Genomic DNA, 9,346 nt, shown 5'->3' on the forward strand with positions numbered 1-9,346 from the left:
GACAGAGCCCAAGCCACTTGACATTGCATGCTGGCCCCTTCAGAATCTGGCTGACAGCTGTCTTTGTGGCTCAGAACCAGTAAGGACTCCCAGGGTACCAGCAGGTGCCATTCCTAGCTGCACCACACTCCTTCTCCAAGGATTCCCTCTGGCTGTGCCCTGCCCCCTCCTCTGATGACGTCACAACCCTGTTTCTTCCTGTGTGGGATATGGGAGGACAGAGCACATGGGGCCTTTTCCTTAACTTGCTGGTCACTTTCCAGGAGTTCTGTTACCTCCAACCCTGTCTCGCCACAGGAGAGCTGAGGTGACAGATGTGTACCACCACAACTGACTTTGTATGGGTTGTTGGGATTCGAACTTAGGGCCTCACACTTGAGCAGCAAGCCCTTCACCCCCAGAGCCAGCCCCTAGCCCTCTAGTACCAGACTTCAGCTTTTTCTGGGGACCCATTGTCTCAATGGTCCTGGTCTATTAAAATTGGTTCTGTAACTGTCAACTTATAAAAATCAAAGTGTTCTACACAAACCCCCAAACTTTTGTGTCTCTGGGGGACGTCAAATCTAACATAAGGTGGCAATTTGTGTAGGCAATTTGTGGACCTTGAGTGCACCACTACTGCCCCCTGGTGGTTGTCGTTGGTATGGCAGGAATGATTTTGCGGTCCAGGCTGCTCCAGGACCTTACAAGTCCCTAGTCCCTGTGGGATGTGGATGCGGAAAGATGTGAGGAGCCCTCAGTGGCCTCTGACTAGATTGGAAATGTCCAGACTTGACCCTCGAGGGCTTGGCGTAAGGTGGGCTTGCCCTCTGTTGGCCTTAGTTTCCCCAACTCTATTGTGATGCTGGGACCAGCACGGGAGCCCCTATGCTCTTTTGTCTTGGTTGTTTTAGAGCATTGTAATTTAGAGCGTGGAGCCCATGTGTCTGTTGGGGAAATTCTGTACCCCAGACTGCACATATCCAGGCCCTATCCCATGCCCACGGCTGTGCAGATAGGCTGCTAACCAGCTGTTAGCCTGGTTTGTGTGTGAGCCACCTTCCCCGACCCCCTGTATTCACTGTCAGTGGCTGACCTGTCACCTCTCAGCAAGGTTGTCCCCTCACTGGAGTGGCCACCTGTGCTGGCGTCTTCCATCATTCCCACTTGAAATGACACCTAAGGCCGGGAGATGCTATGTGAAAGGGCTTAGACCCTAGAACTTGGAGTGAGCCTGGCCATCAGAGGGAGTGACTCAGATTCTTGTGAGACTTTAAGGGACCCTGGGCTGAGCTGCCAGGTCTAGCTCAGTAGCCACTAGTTGTCTGTGGAAGCTCCTTACATGGTAATACAAGAGAAACCCCAGCTTGCCCAGTGTCTGGAGCCACACTGCACGTTCTCAGTGCCCACATGTGGTCGTGACGTGGTGGCGGTTAGTGCACATGGGAGGTGAAGGGTCATCGTTGACCTCTCTTTCTAGGTTCTGTGGATCATGGCCCTGTTGGGGGTTGAATGATTCCTTCACAGGGGTCACCTGAGACCACCGGAAAACACAGATATTTACATTATGATTCATATCAGGAGCAAAGTGGCAATTGTGAAATAGCAACAGAAATAATTTTATGGTTGTGGGGGGACAACAGAAATGATTATATGTTTTGTTGGGGGGAGGGTGCAGTTCCTTGATGGGTTACCCAGCAAGGGCGTAGGGTTAGATGCAGTGGACGAGGGCAGCTCCACTTCCTTACCGGTCTCCTTCTGTCCCGAGCAGGATGACATCATCAACCTGCGGTCACAGCAGCAGTCCTCCCATGAGGGCACCCGGAACATCCTGAAACAGATGGAGGTGAGCCGAGGGCGGGGCGGGACCAGGGACAGAGAGCCTCCTGCACCTGTCTGTCATCTGTCAGGTAGCCTGTCCTGACACCACCACAGAACCTTGTCCCTAAGCTCTGTTTACTTCATCCTGACACATCTCTGCCTCAGTTTCTCCTTTTGTCTCCCCCTTGGCCCAGCGCCACTGTTTTTTGTTTTGTTTTGTTTTGTTTTGTTGTTTGCCAGTAACACTGACCACAAACCAAGTGTCTGTCTTCTTGTCAATTTTCCCTTCCCCGAGAGCCTGAGCAAGCTAGCAGCTTGCTTTTTGTTAAATAAGCTGAAAAATTGGAGGGTTGGGGGGGTGTCTTTGTGATGTCATCTGCCACCCAGGCTTTCCTTGGTGTGTGGTTTCCACTCCAAAGATCCCGCCATCACAGATACATGTCCGGCAGGAAGAAGGTAAGGGAGCATTGAGAAGGCCACCCTGGCTGAGGCAGAAGCCCTGGTTTCTTCTCGGTACACTTGGATAAAGACTGTGTATGGGGTGTGTATGGTCCCAGTGCCAGCCCAGGGCAAACAGGTTCTCTCATGACGGCCTCAGGACAGTGAACAGCCATCTTGGGAAGGCATGAATCCCCATCCCGCCTGACTGGTTGAGTGTGGAGCACATGTCCCTCATCCCCACACTGAGGAGGCTGAGGCAGTAGGATCTGGAGTCCAGGGATAGCCTGAGCTACTCTTGTTCAGACTCATATTCCTGCCCCTCCCTCCCCCGCCCAGCTCTTTTATTTGTTCCTTGGGGTTCATTTCTGTCCTGCATCCTGACCAGGTTGATGGTGCGGCCATTCTCAGCCCTACCACAGAGGGACAGCAAAGGTTCAAAGGTTAGGTCAGGAAGAGGGAGGGAGCTCAGAGCCAAGAGGAGGAAGCTCAGAGCCAAAAGGGTCAGGGAGCTGTTGTGGTTCAGGCTGGCCTCAGCAGGGGGTCCCTAGCTTAGACCCACAGGATCTCTTTGGGGCCACCTAGAATCTCAGACTCTTTCTTCCCTGGGGTTGGGACCAGCAGTGTTGGTCAGGGTCTCCTCGGCCTGGCTTTGGGTTTAACGTTTCCTGTCTTCACAGGGTGATAGTGGTAGCTAGGACAGCATTCTGCGTGTGCGTGTGTGTGTGTGTGTGTGTGTGTGTGTGTGTGTGTGCGCGCGCGCGCGTGCCCACGCATGCGCATGTGAGCCTGCACCCACCTTCCAAAATGCAAATACCCCAAGCAGGAGAATTTATCCAGAGAGTGCTATGGTCTCTCAGATGTTTCTCACCCTGCTGAAGGCCATCTCCACCAGCCTGCTCAGAGCCCTCCACCCCGGCTTTTCAACATCTCCTCTCTCCCCAGCAGTCCTGGTTTGGCCCTCAGAGGGATCACTGTCTCATGTACCCCAGGCTGACCCCAAACTCACTATGTAGACAAGAATGACCCTGGACTCCTGCCCCCGCCCCCAGAATGCCAGAATTCCAGTCGCATACACCACACCTGGTTTGCGCAGGTGCTCTACCCAAGGAGCCACATCCTTAGCGGTCTGTTTATTCTTAATTTCGTTTGACGCTGGCAGGATGCTCATTCCTTTGATGCCATACCCTCCGGGGTTGGCAAACCTGCCTGCCCTCCTATCCCCAGTCACCTGCACGGAGTCCTCAGCCTCAGGCTGGGCCTGGTGTCTGTCTGTCTGTCTGTCTCCAGGAGAAACTGAGGAAGACCACCGAGGACACGGACATTTATGAGAACAGGTACAGGGAAATGAGCAAGACCCTGGAGTACCTCAAGAACTCAGTGGAGAAGCTGTTTAAGAAGATCAACTGCAATGCCACGGAGATCCTGGGGAAACTGGGTGAGACTGGGAAGATCACGGACAGCAACCTTCAGCAGTACTTCGGTGAGCCGAGCTTGAGCCTCCCCACCTCTTAGGAACTCTTTCCTGCGTGTTTTGTGACCAGGTACAAGGACTCTTTCTTGGTTGGTAGTAAGCACGGCCATGGTGCAGCCTGCCTGGGTTTGAATTCTGATTCTTCACTTAGTAGCTGTGTGACGTTGACCACATTCCTGACCCTCTCTGAGCCTCAGATTCTTTTTTGTTTTTTGTTTTTTTTTTAAATTATTTATTATATATGAGTACACTGTAGCTGTCTTCAGACACACCAGAAGAGGGCACCAGCCACCATGTGGTTGCTGGGATTCGAACTCAGGACCTCTGGAAGGGCAGTCAGTGCTCTTAACTACTGAGCCATCTCTCCAGCCCCCTGGGCCTCAGATTCTTGTGGGCTATTGGGAGGATTAAACATGGGATAGTTGGCGGTGATCTCAATTAACGCAAGAGAGGTATTTGGTGAATTCCCTTAAGGAGAAAAACTAAAACTAGAAGAGGCCTTCCTCACACACATGCACAAGCACTATAACACGTATGTGCTCACACAACACATGCTTACACAGATGCACACGCATGCACACAGAGGCAGCCCCCACCAATGCTGTACAAACACACATTCAAACGCCTCCAAACACATGCTCACATAGGCATGTGCATGTTATGCGCACACATGCAAACACACTATACACATGTATGTACACAGTGTGTTCATACAGACAGGCACATATATATATACAGAGGCTTATGTGTGCATGTGCTACCCAGACCGTGGCAGCTTGATGTGAATGGTACCCACTTTCTTATGAGCGTGAGTTGTGTGTGTTCTAACCGATGGGGGATGGAGAGATGCTCAGTGGTTAAGGGTGTGGTCTGCTCTTGCAGAGGACCCGAGTTTGAATCCCAGCACCCACATCAGGCATTCCAGGCAGAAGGAATGGCATAAACGAGGGCTGGAAGGTCAGGCTACTGGAACACTGGTTCTTGGACTTCTCCGTGTTGGTATCTAGGGAGCCCTTTTGGGTCGTGCTTTCCTAGAAACTGTCACTCATGGTACTCTCGTGAGCAGCTCTGCCTATGGGCACCAAAGCATAAGATTTCGGTGTCTCGTGATGTCGGAATTTCCCACAGCTGCTGGCCAGGAGGAAGCCAGCATCCTGCACAGACTCCCATCCCTCTCTTATACCAGGGGCTACCCAGGCTGGCAGCCAGGGCCTTGACCCCTGACCCCGTTCTCTTCCAGCTATCATAGAAAAGAAGACAAATGACCTCCTGCTTCTGGAGTCTTTCCGGCGCCTGCAGGAGGCAGAGGGGCCCGATGTTGATGTCCCACAACCCTTTGTCAACCCCTTCTGGGGGGGCTCTGCCCTCCTCAAGCCCCCAGAGCCCTTAAGGGTTGTGCCGCCTGTGTTTGGGGCAGACTCCTTCAGTGACAAAGTTGAAGAGGGTGAGTTCTTGCCCCCTGCCACTCAGGCAGGCCACCGGGTAGAGTGATCCTGAGTCCCTACAGGGTCTGTGGGCCAAGCCTCAGTTTCCTTCATTGCCATGAGTAATCACCGTACTATGGCCACTTGTTTGAAAACAAATGGGAATAGGTCCTTGGGGAAAGACTGAGGGGTCAGAAAGGAAGTGAGGACATGTTCACTGCAGCCCCAAACCGGAAATAAACCAAGGACCCTACACACAGACGCACATACACACGCTCATGCACACTCGCGCAAACACACTAACACTCATACATAATCACATACACACACATACACTCATAAACACACACATAACACCTATACTCAAATGCATGCATACACACATACATACCTACATACACACACATATACACACTCCTATACACACACTCATATATATATACATACATAGATACTCATAAATACACACATACATACCTATATACACACACACATACACACTCTTAACACATACTCATATGTACACACTCATATACATACTCAAACATACATACTCACACACACTGACATACATACATACATATATACACACTCATACATACTCAAACATATACACTCACACTTATATACTTATACACATACATACATATATACACATATATACTCATAAACACATACAACATATATTCAAACACATAGACTCACACACAATACATATACACAGACTCATAAACAAACACAACATACACACACACACACACACACACACACACACACACACACACACACACCATTCCCTCTTAGTCAGAACTTACCCAAACACATAATGGAGTACTACTACATAGCCACTAAAATGTATGTTTCCCTGGGTAGCAATGGCTTAGCAATCAAACCAAGGCTGTGCCTTGCAGCTTTGTCTGTTGATATTAAACCAGCCGTGTCTCCCACGCCTGCGTGGGAATTCCCTGAGAGAATTTGCTGCTTGGAGCTCTAAAGGGCTTCCCACCCCATGCCCCATGCCTAGCCCAGCATGATGGAGTGATACTGTCTCTGGGAAGGAAGTGAGCTGGGTACCAACTCCCAGTTCCTCACAGAGCTCTGTCCTGGGTGCAGTGGAATACCCTCTGGACCACAGTAGCCTCCGGCAGCTGGTCTTGGAGAACTACCTTCAGAAGGAACGAGGAAAAGAACCACAGGAGACACTGTTGGAGAAGGGGGACGAGATAAGGGTCAAGAAGAAGGTGATAAGCTGAACCCCGTGGGTGGCTGTATTCCACACCGAGAAAATAAATGTTTTCTTGCCGAGCCCAGGGCCTTTGCATATGCTGTGCTGAGGAGCTCTGAGGGCTGGAAACCGGAAACCAGCTTTGCAATGGGGGCAAGAGGCATGGGCCTCAAGAGTGGCCTGAGGTCTGTGTGGCCCCTGATAACCCTGAGAATGTGGCCAGCACTCCACCCCACCCCACCCTGTCTCCCGCAACTGATGAGGTCTGCCAGGTAGAACAGGGCAGTTTAGGGGCTGGTTTCATGATAAAATATTGATCTTAGACTCCAGGGTCCACTGCATGAGGCAGACACTGAGCAGGAGCCAGGGTCTTGGAAGCCGAGAACCCCTTTGACTGGGAATGAGTATCCCCTCAGAACTGAGCTGGGTCCTGCAGGCCTTGCTACCTCTCTCCAGAGCCCAGGTCCCCAGCCTTATTGACTCTGGAAGAGTCTGGGAGTGGACACTCCCAGAACCACAGGTAGGGAATAGGTAGTCCAGAGTTTGGGGGTTCTGAACCCATCCCTTGAACCCCAGCTTCCTGCAAGGGCCCACAGGGACCTCATCGGTTGCAGGGCTGGATCTGACCTGTGTGTGGGACTTTGACCTTCTCTTTCTCAGAAAGGGCTTTGCTATATAGCCCAGGCTAGCCTCAGATGTCACTATGCTTGGTCTTAGTGATTCTCTGAACTTGGATTCCTATTTTTAGTTTATCTATGGGGACTGGACTCTAAGCTTTGAAGAGGTCAGGGGAGCCAGGAACTGCCACTGCCAGTGTTTTTTTACTCAGGATCTCATTATGTAGCCCTGGCTGGCCTGAAATTCACTATGTAAACCAGGCTAAGCCTGGAACCCACAGAGATCCATCTGCCTCTCCCTTCTGAGTGCTGGGATTAAAGGTATGGGCTACCATGCCTGTGACAGAACTGGCCACTCTTGGGTGCAGCTGTTCCTGAAGTCCACGGACTTCCTGGAACTGACCCTGTAGACCAGGCTAGCCTCGAACTCAGAGATCCACCTGCCTCTGCCTCCCAAGTGCTGGAGTGTTCCTCCCAAAGGTGCCACTGCCGCCAGGGGTTGCCTGTTTGTTGTTTAAACTGAGAGCTCTGCAGCTCTCACAGAACCCAAATACTTTGTGACTTTCACCACTTAGAGCCAATGAGCCAGCGGCCACCACAACCAGATCCAAGACTTCCTGTTTATTTGCACAGGGCCCTGGGATGGTGAACACCCGCAGGCTGGGACAGCAGGGCCTGGGGATGGAGAACAGGCTATAGGTCACCCGAGGCTGTGGTTCAGGGCTCAGTCCTTCTCTTCTCCGTGGGTGATGATGTGAACCAAATTCTTATAATCAAGGTTGCCGGTGACGTCAGGGGGAAAAGCTGCGAACATCTGGTCGATCTGCAGGCAAGAACAGTAGGGTATGGAGATGCTCACAGAGGCAGGGGATGGAGTGGGCCTGAGACCCTGGGAAGAACCCCAATACCCCAAGCCAGACCTATCCTGTGATGGCTGTCACCAGGACTTGAGGTGGGAGGGAAGTCAGCAGGCCCAGAAGTTACCCTGGGAACCAAGCTGGTTAAGCTTCTGTATCCACAAGCTCTTGTAGGGCAATCTCAGGTCCCCTAGACCTCCCGGAGACCCCCAGATGCCCAGCAGGGAAAATGGAGATCCAGCTGTAGAGGGAGCTACTTGGGTAGGTGCGAGAAGGCCTGGTGGGGACTGTGGCTAAATTCAGGCATAGGACTGGTTGTGGTCAAATAGCCAGAGAGGTCATATTCTTGGAGGGGAACCAGATATCAAGGTAGCTGCATGCATTTTCCCTGTCTAAAAGTATTTGGCTGAAGCTGGGTGTGGTGGTGCACGCACACCTTTAATCCCAGCACCCGAGAGGCAGAGGCAGGTGGATCTCTGTGAGTTCAAGTCTAGCCTGGTCTACAGAGTGAGTATCAGGACAGCGAGGGCTACCCAGAGAAACCTTTTTGGATGAAGCAGTCATAATGGTATCTGTGACCCCAGCATGGGTTTCAGGCCAGCCAAGGCTGTGCAGTGAGACTCTGTCTTAAAAGGCAAATGGTGGGCCAGAGAGATGACTCAGTGGTTAGAGCACTGACTGCTCTTCCAGAGGTCCTGAGTTCAAATCCTAGAAACCCACAGGGTGGCTCACAAACGTCTATAATAGGATCTGATGCCCTCTTCTGGTGTGTCTGAAGACAGCTACAGTGTACTTATATATAATAAATAAATAAATCTTAAAAAAAAAAAGGCAAATGGTTTTAAGTGGTTATTGGTCCTCCTCCTACCTCAGCTTCTCTAGTATACAGGATTGTCAGGCCTGAGTCATGAGACCTGGCTGGCTTGAATTTGTAACTACCAGAAGACACTGTGCCCCGGCCCTGTGGTGGCAGTGTGTACTGAGAGCACCATCAAGCCTCGTGACATGTGGCAGCGGATGTCCTCATCCCACCTTGACAGTTAGGGAGACTGAGGTACAGTGAGGTTACAGTCCCGTGAGTGATGGGTTGACAGCTGGTTCTCACTGGGTGATGTGCCACCTGGGTTAACAGCTGGTTCTCACTGGGTGATGTGCACCTGGGTTAACAGCTGGTTCTCACTGGGTGATGTGCCCCTGGGTTAACAGCTGGTTCTCATTGGGTGATGTGCACCTGGGTTGACAGCTGGTTCTCACTGGATGATGCGCACCAGAATGAGAGGGAGCCTCTGTGGAGGGGGCTGGGTGGTGGGGACCCTGGGGACACTGTACCTCTTCTTTGGAGAACCTCTCTGCTTGCGTGGTCAGCATCTCCCGGACACTGTAGGGAAGGAGAGAGGGGGTGGTGGTGACAGGTGTTGGGGGTAGGAAGTGGGGACCCCTCTCCCTCAGAACCCACTTACTAGTCGGCCTTCAGCGACCCTTTGCCTTCGGGGTCAAACACCTTGAAGGCG

At 51.7% G+C, this 9,346-nt stretch overlaps 2 protein-coding genes across 27 annotated transcripts in view; one reads left to right on the forward strand and one right to left on the reverse strand.

Moving 5' to 3' along the window:
• Window positions 1–6,441, forward strand: part of Ccdc63 (coiled-coil domain containing 63) — a 28,706-nt gene extending 22,265 nt beyond the window's left edge. For 6 of the 21 annotated variants that reach the window (XM_087578433.1, NM_001437358.1, NM_001437361.1 and 3 more), the window contains 4 exons: window positions 1,751–1,825; window positions 3,529–3,721; window positions 4,953–5,156; window positions 6,250–6,441. In XM_087578433.1, the coding sequence (XP_087434559.1) occupies window positions 1,751–1,825; window positions 3,529–3,721; window positions 4,953–5,156; window positions 6,250–6,389 (612 nt within the window). In that variant the 3' untranslated portion in view covers window positions 6,390–6,441. Of the gene's footprint in view, window positions 1–1,750; window positions 1,826–3,528; window positions 3,783–4,952; window positions 5,157–6,220 lie in introns of all 21 variants that reach the window. The other 15 variants (XM_087578432.1, NM_001025665.2, NM_001437354.1 and 12 more) reach the window with 5 other exon arrangements.
• A 1,143-nt stretch (window positions 6,442–7,584) lies between these two features.
• Window positions 7,585–9,346, reverse strand: part of Myl2 (myosin light chain 2) — a 14,340-nt gene continuing 12,578 nt past the window's right edge. For all 6 annotated transcript variants that reach the window (XM_087579048.1, XM_087579047.1, XM_087579046.1 and 3 more), the window contains 3 exons: window positions 9,296–9,346; window positions 9,165–9,213; window positions 7,585–7,801 (listed from right to left, as the gene is read on the reverse strand). The exon at window positions 9,296–9,346 is cut by the window's right edge and continues 28 nt beyond it. In XM_087579048.1, coding sequence (XP_087435174.1) covers window positions 7,703–7,801; window positions 9,165–9,213; window positions 9,296–9,346 — 199 coding nt within the window. In that variant the 3' untranslated portion in view covers window positions 7,585–7,702. The remainder of the gene's footprint in view (window positions 7,802–9,164; window positions 9,214–9,295) is intronic.

The sequence above is a fragment of the Rattus norvegicus genome, chromosome 12 (genome assembly GCF_021556685.1).
Source record: "Rattus norvegicus strain SHRSP/BbbUtx chromosome 12, alternate assembly SHRSP_T2T, whole genome shotgun sequence".
NCBI classification, from domain to species: domain Eukaryota; kingdom Metazoa; phylum Chordata; class Mammalia; order Rodentia; family Muridae; genus Rattus; species Rattus norvegicus.